At 30.3% G+C, this 22,981-nt stretch overlaps 1 protein-coding gene across 6 annotated transcripts in view; it reads left to right on the top strand.

Moving 5' to 3' along the window:
• Positions 1–22,774, top strand: part of LOC107438488 (uncharacterized) — a 34,878-nt gene extending 12,104 nt beyond the window's left edge. For 4 of the 6 annotated variants that reach the window (XM_087156974.1, XM_071177263.2, XM_043054206.3 and 1 more), the window contains 6 exons: positions 8,831–8,860; positions 10,698–10,850; positions 15,701–15,736; positions 16,613–16,827; positions 22,066–22,155; positions 22,623–22,774. In XM_087156974.1, coding sequence (XP_087013100.1) covers positions 8,831–8,860; positions 10,698–10,850; positions 15,701–15,736; positions 16,613–16,827; positions 22,066–22,155; positions 22,623–22,635 — 537 coding nt within the window. In that variant the 3' untranslated portion in view covers positions 22,636–22,774. Of the gene's footprint in view, positions 1–8,830; positions 8,861–10,697; positions 10,851–15,700; positions 15,737–16,612; positions 16,828–22,065; positions 22,167–22,622 lie in introns of all 6 variants that reach the window. The other 2 variants (XM_087156975.1, XM_043054208.3) reach the window with 1 other exon arrangement.
• The last annotated feature ends 207 nt before the right edge of the window (positions 22,775–22,981 follow it).

Here is a 22,981-nt window from a genome sequence, read left to right on the forward strand (position 1 = left end):
AAATAAAACTTTTCGCTTAAGTCATTGCTAACAATTCAAATTTCTCCGAGGCAATTCTAAAGTATAAATTAAGGTAGTATTGTCAAGTTGAAACACAATATTTTTAGTTTTGATGTCAACAATACAATTCAATTTTTCACAAAAACGGTTGTTTCCATTGCTAAATTCAATGTCAACAATTGTTTTCTGAGGCAACTCTTAACCTCTAAATATTATTTTTTTTTATGTACACATTTCTAAATGTCAGTATTCAACCACAAAACAACTTAAAGTCCTCAAATTTAGCATGAAGTTGTAAAATGTACTGAAAGAGGGTCATAGCAATAATGAAAGTAGAAGTAAAGTTAGTACTGTAAAATTAAAACAGTATTTTTAATCAATGAGCCGAGCTCTTCAAGAAGCAGTTGTAGAAGTAGGTTGTTTATTTAAAACTGTTTATAGAATTTCTTTAAAAACTCAATTGTTAATTTGGGCATTTGGCGATACAACACCTATAGAATTGAAGGATTTGTTACGTCAAGCGCTCAGGTATCATAATTTTGATCTAGTTGCGCTTCTATGTCACTTTGATTTATGTTGATAAGTTAACTTTCAAAAAATGCTATGGCTGGCAACAGCAGTTTTATTTTTTAAATTGTTTATTTTTTATTTCTTTTAGAATTCGTTATTTTCTTAGCGAAATGTTTTTTAACCTAACAGAATTCTTTGCCTGCTGATATATGAAGAAAATAAAGTAAATATTTAAGTGTTGTGAAAAGAATCTTATTTAGTTGAACAAAGTACTTCAGCCAAAATTTGGGAGCCACGTAAGAGAATTATATATATTAGATCAGAAACACATCATTAAAAGGCAGAATGCTTTGGTGTTTTCAAAACGTAAACAAAACAAAGCAAATGTTGCCACCGGCGGAAAAGAAATACAGCCAAAATTTGGGAGTCACGTAAGAGAATTATATATAAATAGATTATTGATTTCGGAAACTCGAGAATCACAATTAAATTCATTTAAATGGATTATTTTAAACATTGCTCTCTAAAAATCGGAATTGTGTTGCTATGCGAAATAGAGTCCATTAATTTAGTTGTTAGGTAAGTTAATTGATTTGGGGTCATAAATAAGGAAATTGTATATCAGGTGATCCGATATCACCGCCCCTAATATTGCATTTTTAGAACCATTGTCAAAAATAAAGAATCAAAAATGAACTTAATAGAGTTGCAAATTACAGTGAAGAAAGAGTAAAAAAAAAAAAAAAATCTCTTTACTTGAAACAGTGGCATCATGTGTGAGGGGAGGTTGTCATACAACCTAATATTTTTAGGAAAGAAATTCCAGACTGATTAATTTATTCTGTGAAGAAGTTAAAAAATAATTATTATCATGATTCTTTTAGAAGATTACAATGCTCGAAAATAAGGACATTATAAGAGTAATATCGTTGGAAGAGGAGTTACGACTTTCGCGTCTGAACTTTTTCTTGTTAAGGGCCACACTTAATAATTTGTTTTTATTTTTTTTATGTTACCACAGTCGTTGTACAGATAACCCAATTTTGAATTTAAGTCGACCCATGTTCAACTTCATAGCCTTGTAATTTTGAATCCGATCCAGAAGACAAGTGAACTCTAGGATTGGGAGAAATTTGGGTTCGTAAAAGACTTTTTTGATGGATCTAGCCCGTATTGCGTTACATGGAGAGGGAAACCACGAAAATATAACCACCCATGGTTAGCTTGGCGGCAAGGGGACTCTAATTCATAATTCGTCTACCACTGAGGATATTTTACGTCTGCACTGCGTTCGTTGCGAGCCGGGTGCGAAATTCGTGTCGCTCAGCCATTGCTGAGATTCTAACCCGGGTCATCTCATTGGGAGACGGGCGCTCTACCCCCGAGCCACCACGACTATCAATCATTTATTTATTGAAACTCAAAACATTTCTCTTTAAAGTTTTTTTTTAATGCTAGCACCGGCATAGTATTTTCATTTGATATTAAAATTGAACAGTAGACTGAAAAACCTTGTAGCGGGGCTTTGCGGGCCTCGTTCAACATAAAGGCTGCGAATTTTAAATGTATCAGTTCCTTCTAACGAAATATTTTGCTCTCAGGAATTTATTAAAAATTAGAAGGGTATCACAGCTATTTTTTTTTAAAATAGAAGAAAAGGGATACGAAATATCGTGATAGAAGTCATTGCAATTGTTTAATAAATAAAACTAGGAGGCTCCGCCCCCTGCTCGCTAACGCTCGCCAACCCCCGAGAATTGCTACGCAATCCTATGTGGTTCACGCCGTGAACCATGGCTCGCTGCGCTCGCTCGCCAATGAACACAATGCTCTAGCACAAAGACATAATATATTATCATCAAAGACATAGTATTTTATCATCAAAGACATAGTATTTTATCATCAAAGACATAGTATTTTATCATCAAAGACATAGTATTTTACTTATGTAGAAGAATTCTACCAATGTTCTTATTGGCTTTTAAAAAAGTATATTAGCTATTTAGAGTGTACATGGTGAAAAAATCAAAACATTAGCTAAATAAGAAACATATTAGCAAAATAAATTATCAAATATTGCTTCACTAATATTCTGCACTTTAAAGCGTGAAAATTCAATGCATAAGTAAACGCGAAATATAAAAAAATTCAATGCATTCAATACAAACACTTAAACGTTTTTTAGACGTTTAGGTAGCTCCCAGTAGAAAAATATCAATTCAACAGCGGCCTTTTAAAGCATTCTCATTTCAATTAATTAATTAATTCCTAATTGAGTTTAAATTAAATATTGTCATGTTTTTAGTGCATGAATCTGAATTGAACAACCTGATAATGCTCACTCTGGTTATTGTTATCTGGTTGCTCACTACGTGCTCTTGCGCACCGAATCCAATCAATTAAAACTGCTGCCAGCGCGAGAAAAGAAATATCATCGGTTTTATTGATACATACATACATACGTACGTATTAGCGTTTTATATAATATAGATTATATATAATTATGGGTCCTAATTTATTCAGTAAAAGAAAAACTCACATATATATAGCTAAATTATTATGTTAGAAACAAACGTTATGCAACATCGGTTACTTTAAAATATTGAAATGAAAATCATATTTTTATAGGCTATTTTTAACTATTATTTTTATTTAATTCTTCTTTTATTTACTTTTTACGGACTGTGAAGTTTTTAGGTATATAAAGATTAAAAAAAATTACTTAAACTTTTGGGATAGATAATTTACGTAAGTGGTTTCCGTTGTCAAAAAATTTAATGCGATAAATTACAAAATGTTTATTCTATTTAATATTATTACCCCGGTTTTGTAAATTATGCATCAATATTTTTAATATTCTAAGATTTAAAAATTTAATTTTATTTAAATTTATTTAAAAATTTAAAGTTTTCAAAAATTACAAGGACTGATTGTTATTAGACCAAGAAAACAAGTGAAGCAGAAACGCAATTTGAAAAAAAAAAAAAATGTTCAAATTGCGGTTATTATAAGGCATTACATTTCTTTATTATTTATTAACAATTTTTCATTTATCACAGCAAAGACTTTAGTTTAGTTACTTAATATCTATATCCAAAATCTATTATTATAAAGTGAATTTAGTCATAAAAATGAACATTCCTCCAAACTTAATCCTTGTTGTGAAAATTCGGCCATAACAGGAGCCAGCTCTTTCATACCCAATTTGAATAGCTAAAGAATGTTTGCCTTCAGGGCTAAAGAGAATTAAATTAAAGAGAATTAAATTAAATTGAAGAGAATAGAAGGGCTAGTTCACTCCGGTCTTAGAGCTGAAGCTACGATTTTCCTCCTCATGACGTCACTGTGTCCACAGATCTCGGATATCGCAAGCTAAGATATTATGATAACTTTGCATCTTTCTCTTTGTAAAAATAAGTTAGACTTTTTCTGGTTATTAGCTTTCAAAATTTACGTAATTAACACAGTATTTCCGTTCATAAACATAGTTCAAAAACACTTTCTTGGTCATTACATTAAAAAAAATACTATTTTAAAATTATAAAATTGCTTTACTAGCTGGCGAAAATGACACTGTAAATACTTTATTTTAAAAAGTTCAGTTTTAATTTTAATTATTAAGAAAAATGAAAGCATATATCGACACTTTTTTTATCTACATATTCTTTTATAACAATAAGTTGAGTTGAATTTAGAATCCCTGATTTTAAAATATGCCGTTAATAGCAATTTGTTCATACTTAATCATTAGGAAACATCAACCTTAAACGCTAATTACTGAAACAAAATAATAATTTAGGTTCATAATGACATTAGAAATTTTACAATTGTTTATATATATTTAAATTTACGATGATATAATTTATAGATATTTAAATTTAAGAGAATATAATTTTTAAAAAAAATCATAAATATTTAGATATCTGCATTAAAAAATATGTTATGAAATTAGGAGAATTTCATCTATATACTATATACTTTATTTATACTTTTTATTTACATTTTAATTTTCTTTGACTTTATCCATTTTTTAATTTTTTTCACCTGCCTTTCTTTTTGAAGTAACGATGCGGTTTCTATTTAGATAATGAATTTTTATAAAAGTTCTTAACGACAGAATAAACGTATTGCTGTTTCATATTAACCGTGTCATTTCGGAATCCATTCTTTACATAGTTGTTCATTTACTTTAGGGAACACGCGGAAAATTATACTTCTTCCTTTTGTTTTTCTATTAGAATTTTTGGAAGTTGCAATCGCGCAAACTGACATTTCGATAATAGTTTTAAATTCTTGAAAATTCACTGCAAAAACTGAAGAAAGTCGTTATAGAAAATAACAAATGTCTTAGAATATCTCGCAAAAAGAAATGCTTCACTATTAGTTAGAGCCCCGTTCTTAAAGTAAAAGTGCGAGCTTTGCGCCAAAGCGACGTCACTAGAGAAAATCGGAGGATTGGCGCGGCGAGAGTTTCTTCAAAGGAGTGAACCAACCCTTCTATTCTCTTTAGCCCTGGTTTGCCTTGCTTTTCTTGAAGAAAATCTGAGACTGCCTTTGAATACCGGCAAATGATGTTACCGGAAGTGTAGGATATACATCTTCGATTCTTTTCGAATATCACATGGCGAGAGACATATATCGCGTGCTGCAGGTTTAGAATTTGTCAGCTGTACTTAACAGTTTGTTCGGGAGTGTCACAATATGCAATTCTATTTAAATTTACCCAATAAATTTTTTTTCTCAACTGTGCTGCGCGAAAATGGAGGAGCAAGCTGTTGTGTTGAAGAAGGAGTCATTGTCTATAGACATGAAACAACTTTACCGAATTGCTGTCTCATGTTGTGAAGAATTGTTTAAAATTCGATTTAATGCTTCCAAAAGCATAGTTTCTTCTTAACCGATATTACTTACCAGAAATTAAAAATGATGTACAAAAAGCCAAAATTACTACAAAAACCGTACCCAGGGACTATTGGTTTCTATGGTGTAATGATTGTGGAAAACAAAAGTAAACTTATACATCCCTGTTAAAGAAGGCGTCAGTACCAGGGCTCGAAAAAACTCAGAAATTTTACCCGTCCCCGAGGACGGCTTGTCCAACAATGCACCCGTCCTCCGTTGAAACTAACCCGTCGCTTTTAAATAAATAAAAATATAATTTTCTCCTATTTATAACAAACATTTATATAAATTGTACAATGAATTAGTCGTTACTCGGATTACATTATACAGTAATAAAAGAAATACTAGGTTACTGATAGTAACCCAGTATTTCTTTTATGAAATAATTTAAATGACAAGGGTCAAGTTATCTGGAATGTCAAGTCATCCGAGTGTACTGCATTTTTTAAATGAACCGAATATGACGTTTAACAGTTCCACAATCAAGCCAATGATTTACAGAGGTTTCTGAACAGAAATCTGAAAGAGGTTTTCCATTTAGGTAGATGTTCATAAATGCTTTTAAAGCTTCTTGCTTCAGACCAGTACGTATTGTGTTTTTTTGTAAGTTTATTGCTGCAAAGCCCCTTTCAACCGCTGCAGTTCTCCCAGACAGAGAAAACATCAATATATGCGCAGTATGTTGCTGTATTGTGGGTCATTTTGCTGCCTTGTAACTTACAAGACTCTTGTAAGATAACAAAAATTGAAAATGTATCACGAACATTAGCGGGAAAATGGCCGTCCGCGCGGACGTCGGATTCGAGAAATTCGTTGTCCGCGGAGAATTCCTGACCGTCGAGGACGGGAGGACGGGCTGTTTTTCGAGCCCTGGTCAGTACTATACAGTATTACGTCACGGACTCTGAGTTATTTCTTATACTTTATGAAAGCTCATTTGGCTATTGGACAGGAAATGGAGGACGTGATAGACTATTGAAAGAACTTTCAATAAAGCATAAAAACGTTACATGTCATGGCATTAAACTGTGTACATCCACCATAGTGAATTTTCTCAGACGAAAAGAAAGGTATTAAAAGCGGTATTGATATGAAACTTATGATTTTTTCCAGAATTTCATTCCCGTTGTCAGTTAGATTTCATTGTCTTTCAACCTCAGCCAGATAGAGAATACAACATCGCACAAAATTTGTCATTCTCAAGTTTCTAACTTCAAAAGTAAATAAAAAAACAGCTCATAACCTAGTGGACATATTCTCGTTGCGTGGAGCGTCATTTCTACTACAATCTGACAATGGTAGGGGAATGTGAAAATAATATGATCAGCATGAAGGAGTTTTAGCCAGCACCGAAGATCATCTATGGGAAGTCTCGCCATTCACAAAGCCAGGGTAGTGTTGAGAGATCTGATCAAGATTCTTGGACGCGGGATAACAAATTTGTCCTCCAGAGATTAGGACTGCATTTCCTTCTATTTATGAAAAATAGAGATCATCATGCTTGGATAAAAAGACAACAACATACGAAGCTCTTTATGTCTACAAACCTAAAGTAGGGTGGACAACGTCTATTCTACCCGAATATGTTTTAGAAGACATAAATGCAGAGAAGCAGCTTTAAAATAGATAGCCTTAAAAAAATGCAGGACGATGAAACTAATAAGATTGTGCAAGAGAAGGAACCTGTTGCGAAAAACATGGATGAGGTTATAGTCCATAGTGTATTAAACCAACATGATGAAGACATGCCTTCTGAAAAGATTTCCGTTTCTGATACTTTACCTTATTCATGGATTAAATACGATTGAAAATAAGTCTTGGTAGTCATTGATATCTTTCCGAAAACAGCTTAAATTTTATTAAGCTTTGCAACCTGATTTCACTCTTTTTCCGGAGAATGCATAGTCCTGAATAGTACAAAACTGAATGAATCATAACTGTTTTCGTATAATTTCAGTTATTAAAATTTAAATAAAATGTATTTCAAATTTGTATATGTTTTCAATCATTATAATGGGGTTGTACTTTTCCTAAAAAGGGGAAATCTAAGTATTTAATCATTGTAGAATTTTATCTGCATCGTTGAACTAAAACATGATTTTATATTTTCTTTTTTAATTCCTAAATTTATTTTTTGATTTTGTTACACATATATAAATTAAGTATCTATATAAATACAAAACAAAATAAAAACATTTCTTCCTGCAATCGGATACTTAAAATCGACAGCACACTTGAGTCAATTAATCAGGTACGACGCACACGAGTGACGTTGCTTCTAAGAATTCGATTAAATCTTATCCAAAAATTAATTCAGCATGATTATAAACCTAAGTTTTAAATCTGTGACGTTATCACGCTATGCACGACCACGTGATTAGACACAATTATGTGATTTGTTTCAGGTACCCAATTAGAATTCAACTTCCATTTTACAGATCCTCGGAAAACCTTCTTAAAAAGTGAAAAAAATTACCAGGAACATGTCAGATGTTCTATTGCTAAAACTTTCGGAAAAAAAAAATAAAATACTGGTAATAAAAATATTTAGCTCCAACTTTTATTTCGAATGAAGTAAACTATCCATTATTACTACTACTTAATAATAGTTAAAATATGCATATTTTATGGATGATTAAAAAAATGTTTTTAGCTGGGTACCTGAGAGCGGGGGTCACCTGAGGGGAGGACTTTTACCCATTCATCATTAATGTCTGGAACGTTGAGGCTAGTACCTAGTACATGAGTTAGCTGTATGTTAATGGTGTAGCTGATGATAAAATATTACCTTAATCGATAGATATAAGTTCTAAAGAAATGCAAGTTAAGTTCAAATGAGAATTATGTACAAATATATTTGTGAAATTGGTTAAACATAATAACTATTTACGTTATATATATAATATTGAATGGTGTTAAATTTAAAGTCATGTTTAAGTAACAGGTTAATAATAAATATTTGAAGTATGTACACAGTATCCTATTTGTAAATAAAATTTGGTAAAATGCAATTATTGTTTATGAAAGTTGACACTATGCATAATTATAACTGTTAGTAAACAGTGTTAGTTATTTATAGTTTTATTCCTTCCAAAAAAGGGTAAAAATGAAGCTAATGCTAGCTTTTTTTCTAAAATTTGCAGCCTTAGTCGCGTTTTGTTTCAATATTTTTATAGCAAAATATTACTTTTTTATTATATTTATGTATTTTTATAATCAGAAAGAATATTTGATACTTAAAGGTACATTAAATGCAACTATAACTTGTAATACAAAAATAAAATCAACGTTAACATTAGATGAATAAGAGTGTGGACAAAGCTATCAACAGATTAGAATTCCGAAAAAAAAGCAGTTTCTGTACTCAATTTATGCAATTAGTGAAAGGGGCTAATGTGATGTTTATTTATTTTTTCAGGCCATTGATTGTATGAGCAGAATTATAATGGTAAGCATTTCATTATTAACAATGGTTACCCAACAGTTGGCTCTTTTATGTTCATGTCCTACTTTTGTTTTACGTGCCAATCTCAGAAAATTGATTTTTGTTTTACTTCTCTTCTTTTTCCAAGTCTGATTTTGTGTCACAAGGTGAATGTATTGTTTTTATGGTAATTCAAATCTAAAAATTTATTTACTTCTCCATTCTACACTAATTATTATTCGTGATTATATTGATTTTAATTTTTATCAACCTGGAGTATTATTTATGATACCGTAAACAAATTCAAGGATATTAAAGCTGATAGTTTTGTTTAAACAAAGTTGATGTTTTATTTTGTAAGTTATAAATAAAACTAAAAAGAATAAGCAACCCAAAGTTAATTAAAATCATGAAAAATAGTGTACTAGTTATGATGAGATAGTATTAATAGCAAAGTGTGTATTAGTCATAGAAGAACGACAGATATGCCTATCTGGGTGGTTTCTATCAGAAACAATTTAAAAAATGGTAATAAATATTTCATGAAGCTGTTGGAAAAAGTATAAGTTTTAATTTTACAAATTAAATTTGTCTATTTTAGACAAATTTAAATTTGCAATAATATTTTTGGTAGACCAACTGTTTGCCTTGGAGTATTTTACCCATATTTTTCTGGAGGATAAGCAATTCTGATTTCTGAGCATTTACTTGCAAATTCCATTTTAAACACCGGACTTCAATGCTGCATTTTTTATCTGTGATTTTTGAATTTCGAGTTTGGGGCTGTTCGATTTGACAATTTTATTTGTGCCATCAGCGTAATACATGGTTTCACTCTTGTAATCTTCTCCTATTAATAGAAAAATCGTATGTGAATAGGATATGGAGTATAAGGCTGAGTATACTTCCTTGGGGTATCCTTGTTAAAATCTGGCGTAAAGATTATACGATACTTTTGCAGTCTATGCGGAAGTTTCTATTTGAGAGATAAAGAGGAATGAATTTTATTTTTATAGATGAAAGTTTTACTTAATTTAATTTGTATATTGTTTCTGTATGTTATACTCAGTCGAAAGCCTTTTAGATATCAATATTAAGAAGTGCAGAGCTTTCTTATTGCGTCCGATGAAATCGACGATCCTTTAGCTTAGCGATGACTCCTTAGCTCTAAAACCGTAATTCTGATTTGAAAAGTTGTAAAACAGAGGTTTTATTCTGTTATGAATCACTCGTTGCAATTTTTCAATCAGACTGAAGAGTCTAATAAACCTATTACAGGATGGCAGGGTATGATCTTTATAAGATTTTGGAATTGCAATTATGTTTCTCCGTCTTTGAATTAATACGTAGTAGTACATACGTAGTAATACGTTGTTCATTAATACGAAAGTAGTTTAGGCATGAGAATTCATAAAAAAATAAGTGATTAAGGCAATAATTAAGACCAAATATTTTACTTTTTTTCATACCCCAATTTGCTTTCTAGTCACTAGAAAGTATCCCACTATCTTCAAAATGGATATGAAAAAAACAGTAAAACAGTCTCAGGGAGATGATGATTTTTATTATCTGTTAGTGATGATGCCGTGCTTAATTTATAAAATGTAAGTAAAAATTGAAACCTTTGGAATTTCCGACAGCCTTATGAATTTTCCCTGGTTACGGCTACCTTATTGATGCGTTGTCTGAATCATCATTTTTCGAGTTATAAAATTAAAATAGTAGCTAACTACGAAGTTTAAGTTTAATACTACACTTTTACCTTTACGAGATATTTTAAACAATGTTAAGATAGATATCAGTCAAGATGAATGTCTAAAATTAACTACAAGCAGTCTGAAAAAGAGTTAATCAATTTCAGGCCAACTATTCGTCTCTGTTTTCCGATTCTCGCGAAGGTGGTCAAGGAACGACGGAAATGAGTCACTCCTACAACAGAAACAGCAACAATCATCAACAGTGGTACGATTTGCTGGACAATTTAGTGGATGCTTGTCGGAAGCAACCTAGAGCAGTAAGTTTTCGTGTTTTTCTTGTCTAATAAATGATCAATGTTTATGAAGGATCAATGAAAGAAAGTTTTATGCTTGTAGCTGACGATTGCAAAGCTTACATGTTTAATAAAAAATTGTAGTTGTTGTAAATTTACATTAACGCTATCGATATTTTTTTTTTTTTTGAGATACTACTTTAATGTGTTTAGTTCTGGTAGTACAGAGTTTCCATGTAGATTTATTTTGCTTAATAAATGCATAATAAATAACGATGATCACAATTGTATTAAATAATTAAGGTTTTTCTCCTTTTGGTTTCTTTTACTGAAAATCTTGTTCTGTATATCCTGCCCTGTAAATCCTATACATAGTTTATGTTTTAACCCATATTTTCTTAGAATATCATATGATAGATTCGAACCTAAGTTACGTCATTGGGATGCGAACGTTCCTTGAGCCACTTCGGCTCTAACTAGGTTCTTATTTTATTTTATAACCGTCATTGGACAGCTGATCCAATTTCAAGTTTATGACTGTCAATACGGGTCATAGCCTTATAATTTTAAACCCAGCCTTGAAGACAAGAGAACTCCTGGATAGAGCACTGGGATAAATTAGTCTTCCTGGAGGACTTTTTTTTATGGAACTTGCCCGCATTTGTGCTCATGCTGAGGAAAACCACGAAAACGTCTACTACTGAGAATATTTTACGTCAATACTGTGGCTGGTGCGAGTCGGGCATAGCATTCGTATCGACCAGATACCTCTGGGATTCGAAACAGGGATCATTTCATTGGGCGGCGAACGCTTTATCACCTGAGCCACCGCGACTCAATCTATGCTCTTATGAAAAATGTGGAGATTTCCTGTGAAAAATGAACAATGTACTTATTGATTTTTAGCCCAATGGACAATGCTTAGTCCGTATTGCAAAAAATAATAAAAAATATTGCTAATTATTGCATTTTCAACGTTTAACTTTAAAAAAAAATCAATTACATTTACTACTGAAAAATATTACTTAACGTGGCCTGAAATAACTTAATAGCGACATATTCCAAAAGAATTTTTTTCAATATTTTTTACTGAAAAAAAGAACCACTTTTGTTTCTATAAATGTCGTCATTTATCCGGTAACTAAAGCTTTAAAATGTCAACAAATTCTGAGACACGGTTCAAACCGATTAGCCCACCTCATTTACTTGGAATATAAATATAAAAGCTGAAAATAAATGAATCATTTTAAGGTATTGCTAGGTTTAATGTCTCTTTTATCTATTAATAGAGATCTCGAGAGAGAAGAAAAACTGACCCAACATGAATAAATTTTTATTCGATTTGCTTTTATTTCTAAAGAAAAGGTGAAAGTCAGTACAGCTTTATTATGGCAAAGATTCAAAAAGCAGACTTTAACCCGAGCATTGATTTTTCTCATTTTAGTAGTTCATTAATTTTTATTAGTTTTATGAATTGTAGGTCGAAAAGAGTAACATTTAACTAACCTTAAACTACGTTTTTAATCACGTTTTTTAATGTGCTACTAAAAAGTGATATAAATATATTAACTTGTAAGTTAACATGGAACATAATTAGATTTGCGAAAAAAGTTGCTTTCAATCCATTAATAAAAGTTATGCATTTTCAAACATTTGATTTTTTCTTTTCACCGAACTTTTTACTTAATAACTAAATTGAACTATAAAGAAATATGAGTACTTTACGGTTAGCTGGCTAAGGAAAATTCACAATCTTTTTTAAAAATTTAATTTATTTAATTTTATTGTGTTTGAAAAGCAAATAAAATAAGAATAAAAGTTGGCGGAGGTCTGTATGTTATGGAAACTTTTTGCTTGAGTCCGGCTAATAAAAAATACCGATATATGTTTCCCCTATCATCATTCTTAACGTTCATAAAAATTCCTTCGCAATTTTCTTTCAACAAAAATCATAATTTAGATTGTTTTATTCATTTCAGCTTATGTATATACCAAAAAAGCAGTTTACTGTACTCTGTTACAAGTTAAGAAAAAACTATTATCCATATGGAGAGAGCCTGTTTACATCTAAGTGCACGTTAAATGGATGCCAAGCTCCTAGCGCGAACGAATATCAACATCACCAACTCTTGAAACGACGTAGGACGGCCTTCTTTTTGCTAATAAAAAATAGCACGAATTAAATTTCTATCAGACGAGTTTGACTTTTAAAAGCTTTTATATTGTTTTGAAAGCGTAATTATATAATTTGATAGCTAAATAAAACGGATGCAGTCGCGATTGAATACTTAAATCCTATTCCGCAATGGTCTTTTGTTAGCTTGCAACGGAATATATAATAGAAGCCGCTCCAGACGTCTGAATTAAACCATATTTTAAGATTATTATTTTCATTCTTAATATTAAATATTATATAGCTGTCATAAATATGTTGTATTAAAATAACTATATGTTGTTTTAGTTAATTTACGTCGCACTAGAGCTGCACAATGGGCTATTGGCGACGGTCTAGGAAACATCCCTGAGGATGATCCGAAGACAAGCCATCACAGTTTTGATCCTCTGCAGAGGGGATGGCACCCCCGCTTCGGTAGCCCAACGACCTGCACGCGAAGTCGAGCACTTTACGGTAGAACAGATTAACGAGGACCCATACAGCACACCCTCGGTCCCTACGCAAACTGATCCAAGCGGTCTCCCACCCGCACACTGACCGCAGCCAGTGATGCTTGACTTCGGTGATCTTCTGGAAACGGTGTCTTAACGATCAGTTCACTGCGGGACCTTTATAACTATATATAACTATATATTCTTAACATCAAATATTTTCAAAATAATTATTGTTCTAATTATAATTAAGAAACAATAATTAAACGAAAAAGATAATGATGATTGATCACAAGAGAGAAAAAATTGTGATCGCACCATTGCGATCACTGGTTACCAATTGGTCAAATAATTTTTTCTTTTTATTTATGGATGGTCTTTCATAAATTCCGTAATAATATCAAGGGAAAAAAAATCAACTGATGTTTCTTTTTCGGTCTTCCAATAGACTGCATTGGTTTTCAATTCCAGTTTAATATCTAATTATTTACTTCGGACTTCTACTAACTCCAAATATATGTTTAAGACGTTACAAAGTTCTTTTCTATCTTCACTATTCCTATTTATAAAGAAATCACCACCAATGATTGAATAAGATTGAAGGGTAAGGATAAAATAACTTACCTTCTATTGTATTTACTTATAAATGGATAAAAATTGCCGTACAAAAACACAGGGAAAAGTAACTATATTTATATCTGTACTTCGCACCAGAGAAGAAAAACTAAAAACTAAAGAAGTTGCCATCCAGTGGTACAATAATAAAATAATAAAAATAAAATAATATAAAAAATTAATTACAGGTGGTGCTGTATTTTGGCACATATTGGCTACCGCTACAAGATGAATGAAAACCTGATTATAAATAGGAATATGAATAAGTTAATCATAAAAAAATCATAAAATACTTTTAATCACTATTATGCAAAAACATTAAAAATGCACGCTAGTGGGAAAAAAATGACTTAGGTTTGAAAATTTGAACCTTCAGGAATTCCAGAATTATCGTCTGCTTATTTATTTGAACTTCTTGCTCTACGTTTTTATTAAAGCTTATGCTAACCGGATTTTTTATGACTCTTTATTTGTAACTTAATTCGTAAAAACTATTTATTTGGGATTATGGTGAAGTTGATCTATTCAAAAAGTGTGCGCAGTAATGAAAAACCTAGACTACCTTTTTTTTCCGAATGAATTAACAAATAATTAATGATTGATTATGAATTAAAGATAGTCTTTCTTTGGTTAATGTGTTCACAATTGTTAATTAACTTTAATTTAACGCCTGTATTCCGAAAAGTCGACTATTTAGAATTATCAAGTCGAAAAAAAATTACAAACCGATGCCATAGTATTTGTCATAATGACATTTCTTTCTATTCACTAGATATTTGCTTGTAAATATGAAGGGAAATCGCTTATAACATCTCATGTTTAGTTTTTTTTGCTGTATTTTCTCATGTGCGATCTATTAGTTATATACGTGGACAAATCGAATTTTTGTGAACTTATTTTAACATATTGAAAACTTTTTCGCTTGTCTTTACTTTTTACTTTAACATGCTTTTCAAATGTTTCAAACACAATGGCTATTAAAAGAGGTTTGATTATATCGTATCAAATCTAGAATATTGACACAAACACCCGTCAAAGAAGAAATCGACAACAGTGGAAACTGGAAAAAAAAAACTCTTTACAAAATACGCAGAAAAAGGACTAATAAACAAACAAAAAGGTGAATAATCGAATTGTCTGCAGATAGTTGTTCAGTTTACTGATTCAGATTGAATTCATTTAACAATCTTAATTCAGGCTTGTTATTTTTCATCAGTAAATATTTCATTTTATTTAGGGGCATTATTTTATTTGTCTGTTCATTTTTTTTACGCCAAAGCTTTTGAAGGAAGGAGGTTTGATCATGGCCGCCTCGGAAGTTGGAGTTGACGGTTGAAGAGGCTGCCCTGTTTTGATCCATCCTACCAAAGGGAAATATTGGAATTTAATTGTTGATTAAGTTACAGCTCTTTTAATTCTTGTAATAGCTTTTCAAACGAAGTTGGAAGATTCGCATCACCTTTTACACTATAAAATCCTTAAAAAAGTCTGTTCAGAGTTGCAGAAAATAAAAATATAAACCTACATTATAAGCTACCAAGCAATGTTTCCTTGAAAATTTAATTATGTTTACAGGAAAAAAATCAGCTTCAAACATTTCTCTTGCTATATATAAATAAATATTACGTTGAAAATTGCATTTCTATTTTCAGAGGTTGCAAACTTGCATAAGAAGTGAGCTGATTAAAGTAAGTAACTAAAATAGTTTTACTATATACTATATTTTTAATAACAGATACTACAAGTTTTTTTCAAAAATATGGAAGCAATTTTATACTATTTCTATGAAAACATTCTTTCCTTTAGCAATATACATATTTACATGGCTAAACGCCTGATACAATTCAAAAGATTATGCTTAATTATATTAATATAATTGGAGTATAATAATTATATATTTAAACGTTATTATAACTGATTTTAAATAATTTCATTACTGTGATTTTTTATACTGAGAAGCAAAATTTAAAACTATTAGGTCATCATTATTTATAATTATTATTTAGTTCATTTTATATAATATAAGATCGCCAAGCTCAAAAAGACGTATCTTTTTAAACGTACTCAGTAAAAATCGTCATAGCAACGAAATAAGCGCAGTTACACATTTAGAGTAACAAAGATAAATTAAAATAATAAATTGTTGGCAAAATGAATCTCCATAGCCTTGCAATTTTGAAGTCAAGGGCACTTCTGGATATAGCATTAAAACAAACTAGCCTTCGTGGAGGAATATTTGAGGAAATTAACCCGTATATATTAAAAAAAAAATTAATGGTACTAATAAGTGGTTTTGATTTTCAAATTAATTGAAACAAAGTAAGAAAAGATTGCATCACTCGCTTAAGTAATCTTTTTTTGTCTATAGACAAATTATAATTTGGAAAATATTTTCACAATAAGCAGCGTATTTTTATGAATTATTAAATTTTTAGACTTAGTGATTAGAATATGATTATACTTTTAATTAAATTCATAGAATTAACCCGGATTAACAGTGATCCTGTAATTAATTTTATCGAAGACATGCTATCTTAATTTTGATTTAATGATCAAATTTTTAGCGTTGTAGATACAGTATGCTACAGGACCGCTTCACCAGTTATCCCGGTCGGTGGACGTCACAGAGACGTACGGATTATGACTCCGGATACAACGATAACTATGGACGGATGGATCCGAGGAGGCGTTATCCGTACATGGGAAGTGGACGCAGAGGTCAAGACGAGCTGATGCTTGTGGCTCGACCAACAAATTACGGATTTAACTCAGATTCCAGGTAAGTTTATTATTAAATATTGTGAATCTAAATACTCTAAAAAGATACTTTTATCAAAGATTTTTTAAGTTGGTAGAAATGTTATTCTAAGTGAGTAACTGCCAGCACGTAACTATTGCTTTTCGCACTGCTTAAAGTGATAGAGTACTAACCATTAAATAAACAAATACTTTTGAAATTTTTGTCAAATTTTTAAAAACATTGTATAATGCTTATCAGTTTTTTAGAGATTATTCTTTGAATTATTTAAATGTCTCAGCGGTTAAAACGTTAAACATAAAACTTTGCTACTTATTTAAGTGCTTGGGAAGAATCTCTTATTGTAGTAATCTATACACATTTATATATATATATATATATATATATATAAGATCAAAATGAAGAATAAAACAAAGAAAAATTATAGACATATGAAAAAAAGGGGGTGGGAAATAATAAGTAAAAAAAAAAACAACAAACATTTTATTTAGATAAAAAAAAAAAAAAAAAAAAAAAAAAAGTGAAATGTTAATTAAAAAACCGGAAAAAAAGCCGGAAAAAAAAGATATAATCTTTTCTTCAGCCCACACGATTATATCCGCAAAACAGAGTGCTTTCTGATATTGTATCAATAAAGCCAAAGCAAAATATATTAATACAATAGTGTGAGGAGCACTCAAAAAAATTTTTTTATAAAATAACTACAAAAAATAGATCAAAAAGTAAATATAACATGTAAAAACAGATAATAAAATAAAATAAAAAGAAAAAATAAAATAAAAAGCAATAATATGCAAATCCATTTCGGGCAAATCCGTGTTAAAAATTATCTATTAAAATTTTTTCTTTGATAATTTAAATAATTTTTCTATGTGCTAATCCATATCGTGCAAATCCGCGGCTAAAATTATTTGCAAAGCAGGCAATTTATGTTTCTCTTTTCTATTTTATATTTTTTCTTAAATAAACATCTATCTTCTAAAACTATTTATGATCAATTTTTAAAATTATCCAGTATAATATTACCTTGTGCACATCCATTTCGGGCCCATCCTTGGTAACTAACAAATCAAAACTCAGAATAACAAATCACTTCAGCAGTGCAGTAAGAACGACACTTTAGAACCCTTTTGTTACACTCAATTTGCGCTTTTGTTTTCATCTTTTGTTTTCATATTTTGTAATCTGGCAATCTTTCTGCGAAAACATTTTTAAATCATTCTTGAAAAATAACTGTCCATGTAAGTTGTTATGATTTTGCTACTCGCTTTATAGTCCCCCCTTTTTAATGTTTTTTCTTTTTATTTTCTTTTTTCTTTTTATTTTATTTTATTATCTGTTTTTACATGTTATATTTACTTTTTGATCTATTTTTTGTAGTTATTTTATAAAAAAATTTTTTTGAGTGCTCCTCACACTATTGTATTAATATATTTTGCTTTGGCTTTATTGATACAATATCAGAAAGCACTCTGTTTTGCGGATATAATCGTGTGGGCTGAAGAAAAGATTATATCTTTTTTTTCCGGCTTTTTTTCCGGTTTTTTAATTAACATTTCACTTTTTTTTTTTTTTTTTTTTTCTAAATAAAATGTTTGTTGTTTTTTTTTACTTATTATTTCCCACCCCCTTTTTTTCATATGTCTATAATTTTTCTTTGTTTTATTCTTCATTTTGAACTTATCTAATGAGTGCTGTTTACTTGCAGCTTAAGCGCAATAAATGTTACTTATTGTTTTTCTTAATTTTCTTAGTGTTTTCTTGTATTTATTATATATATATATATATATATATATATATATATATATATATATATATATATATATATATATATATATATATATATATATATATATATATATATATATACAATAGAATAAAGAATTTGCGTGTGTGAGTCTGTTTGTATACCGGATTGTGAGGATAAATCGTAGACTCTAAAAATACGATATTCAACATGAAGCTAAATGTAAACAAATGACGAAGTTCGATTTTTTTAATTTTATTTTATATTGAGAGACATTAAAAAATTGGTATTTTCTCATTGGTTTTACCGGAGTGATTGTTTTAAATCAACTATAGATGATTTAATTTTTTTAAATGTTTTAAAGATAGCATCAGTAATATTTACTCGCTAATAGATAGAATCAAAAAATTATTTATTGTGCGTTCTGTAATAGTTATTTTCTAATTTTATATATATATATATATATATATATATATATATATATATATATATATATATATATATATATATATATATATATATATATATATATATATATATATATATATATATATATATATATATATATATATATAAATACGCTGATGACCAAATAAAGCTATTAAAGATCTAAATAAAAACTGTCGAGTCATTAAAAATGGTGAAGTAAATGGAAAATTAAGAATAATGTTGAAAAATCGCAATTATTAATTATTGGAAGACATAAGACCAGCATTCCGATCACGGAAGTTATTCAAGCTAAGTTATTCTAGACGATTGTTCCCAGAAGTAAATAAAACAAAATATTTAGAGGTGATTATCAATGATAAACTCACTTGGAGAGAACGTGTATACAGTACTGCGATAAAATCTAATAGTGCATTCTTCGCGATAAAGCATTTTGTCAACTATTACTCAAATCTTTCCCTTTTCAACAATAGACTCATCTGTCTGATGTGTTTATAACCTATTATTACATATGGCTCAATTGTGTGTGTACAGCCCACAAAACTTTCATTAAATAATTACAAATTTGTGAAAACAAATTTCTCAGAAAGATGACAAGAGCACTCTGGTGCATAAGAAATGAGGAGCTACGCAAGGACTTAAACAATTAACAGGTAACATTAAAAGAATGGGAGGCCAAATTTTATAGCAAAGCCATGGACTGCGATAATGCAAATTTTAATAGCATTTTCAATATAGAATATGTTTATCAGCAACATTAGATTAAGTCCTGCTACTAGCTTTCTGCAATCCGACGGCACTCTTTCGAGGTATTTTTAAATAGTGTACATGTTAAGGTGAGACACCGAAATCTGGAGAATGCTGACATTCACCGGTGAATGTCAACATTCACGTAGTCGTTTGGTGTATGTCCGAAATATTTGCTAAATACCCTTATTTCTGACTCTCACCGGTGAATGTCAACAATCACATAGTCACTTCGGTGATTGTCCGAAATATTTGTTATATCCAATTTTATATTAATTTATTCGTTAATATTATTATATTTATTTGATATATTTATATTTATTCTATATTTTAATACTTACAGACGGATAGATTAGAAGAAACATCAGTGTTTGGATTATCGGGTAAATATATACCGGGCAATGGCACTTGACCTTAAAAAAACATCAGTGTAGGGTTAAAATATCGAATAAATGTAATTGTATCCACGAATAAATTCATATCAAATCGAATGTAATAAATATTTCGGACATTCACCGAAGCATATCTGTGATTGTCGACAGACACCGGTGAGGGACCGAATGTAATGAAATATTCGATCTTTCACCGACGTATTTGGTGTTTGTTGTACCGGTGAGAGTCAACAACCACCGATTTCGGTCCTTCGCCGTGACATACACATTCATTGCTCTACTACGTCTTTATTTTTAATTTCAATCTGCTTTGACAAGTCATCCCTCTGTGCACCAATGAAGTCCAATCGGGAGGTGGCGAGCCAGAGGGAGGACGAGCTTAACTTGGTTTGTCGACCCAGATATTTTCGATTGTAAATAGTTGCTCATTGTCTTTTGTAATTTTAGTATATATCTCAGGTATTTATTGTTATTTCACCGATTAATTTTTTCATGGTTACATGGCATTCAATTTTAGATGAATAGGCAGGTGCCGTAAGGTAAATGCCTAGTTCAAAACATTCATATTAAAGCATTAAGATATAATATATTTTGGTTGACGCAAGTATTCTGTAGAAATGAAATTATTTTGTTAGTCTTTATTTTGAAGAAGATTCCTGGGAGCTTTAGTCCTTTTACGGGTTAAGGGTAGTCGGCAGGGCACATACCAATAATGCTAAAACTGATTTTTTTCGATGTACGTTTATTCAGCATTTAAACAAGATGTTGCTTCCGTTTTTTTCCCGCAGAATATTTATATGTACATGTTTACATTGCGATAACTGTTAATACATATCTTTGGCAGAAAATGTTTAAAAAATTTATTAACAAAAATTATTCTTGTTTACGTTAAAACATTATCGCAGCATGCAACAGATACGTTCTCAAATATACCCCAAAAACTTCAAAGTTATATCATTAGGAGACATAGTTTCTTAGAAAAGATGCCTCGAAAAGGCTTGTCTCCATTTTAGTTCATTTCTGATTTCATCCTGATGAAGAGCTAGCTGATACAACGAAACATTAGGATTATATTTAACACGTTGAGTGCCATAGGGGTCACAGGTGAACGGCGAAGCCAAGATTATTAGAAACACATAATTTGAATAATTTTTTAATGATTTTAATTTTTATATATTATTGTCGTTACTAAAATGGTTAGAAGAAATTAATGCAATATAGAACAATCATCATCATCATCATCAAAATATATCTAAACGCCTGGGGCCGTTATCGGCCTTTTTCCCATTCGCCTTGAATTGTGATCTTTAAGATGGTTCTTTCTGGTAATTGGAATGCAATTGGTGTAAAAGGAAATTAAATATTTGTATTCTAGTTAAAATTACGTCACTAAAAAAATGACCTGCCATCGGCCTGAGGTTTATGTCTTCTCTTAAGTTTTCAAAAGTAAAAATTTCATTGAATCCTGTGGTGTCGCAATTTATGGTTTTTTCAAAAAATCTGAAATTTAGCTTTGCAATATGATGATTTAAAAAATCTATGTTGAGGTCGCGATGTATGTTTTTATTTCGGATGAACCGTCTCGCTTTTGTTATTTTCCTGAGGATTTTATTCTGGCATATTTCGTAGATTTCAATTTAGTAGATTTTTATCCACCATTACTTCTAAGCAATTTATAGGCTTATATAGTTTACCCCTTTTTTCCGATATGTCATGCTAAACCTTTTAAAAAAGTAGCAAAATCTGTCTAGTAATTGCAAATTTAGTTTGTAGTTATTTACCGTTTGTCCAGACGGGCAAGCCATGTAAAATTAGCGTGGCATTCAACGTGTTAATACTTATAAAGACTTTGTCACAAAAAATGTATAGATGCATATCACATTTTACTGGCATGATAAATAACAATTGTTCTGTGTATGTTGACAGGTATTATTCAAGAAGGGATGGAGGAGGTGGATATGATGATGCGGATGATGAAGATTTCGGTTATTCTTCTGATAGCGACAGCTCCTTCCGGTATCAGTGAAGTATAATGATTTAAATACCTTTTTTTAAAAAAACGTTTTTCTCATTAAAACGAAATGAGTTTTCTGAATTTTATTTCAGTCAAATTTTCTTCTCTTGTTCCAGAATTTTTAGGTTTTTTTTTGATAAAAAAAATCTCGTTTCCATTTTTGAATTTTACAATTATGAGTAAAACATAGGTAAAAATTAAAGTTAAAAATAATCTAATATAAAAATGTCATAAGTTTGAGAAATATTGATAATTAAGTCTTTTTAAATTTTTATTAGCAAATCTTTTAAATTTTTATCTTTTTAAATTTTTATTATTTAAGACGCACGTAAAGGAATTTTTTTCTCCATTTCCTCTTTCGTTCAAGGAAGAAAAGAACAAAAAGGGTTTTCCACCCACTTAATGTTCTCTGGTGCATGCTACAATATTTAATATAATTTTAATATTAGTTTTTGTTTTTATTTTACAGGATCCACCCTTAAAGACATGATTTTGAAAAATGGACTATGAATGTGGACATACTTTTTAAAATTTATATTTTAACTGCACTTGCAATAATCACACTGGATTTTATACTCTTTTTTGGCACTTTTGTAAATTGAATAAAGTATTTAAAAATTGTTTTTCTTTTTTCTTGAAATATATCTATTTGCATATGTCATTAGGTGGTATGGGCATGGTTAGAGAGATACTATAAAGGCTATATTAAAAATACTATATTAAAATGAACTCTTACCGTTCCGAGCTTTCGATTTCAGCTTATGACGTTACCGCGTCATTTATCTTAAATCCACATCGTTTAAGGCTCGTTTTTTTCCGCAGTTATTT

This window comes from Parasteatoda tepidariorum, chromosome 2, assembly GCF_982258835.1.
Source record: "Parasteatoda tepidariorum strain Cologne lab strain chromosome 2, Ptep-v5.0, whole genome shotgun sequence".
NCBI classification, from domain to species: Eukaryota; Metazoa; Arthropoda; class Arachnida; order Araneae; family Theridiidae; genus Parasteatoda; species Parasteatoda tepidariorum.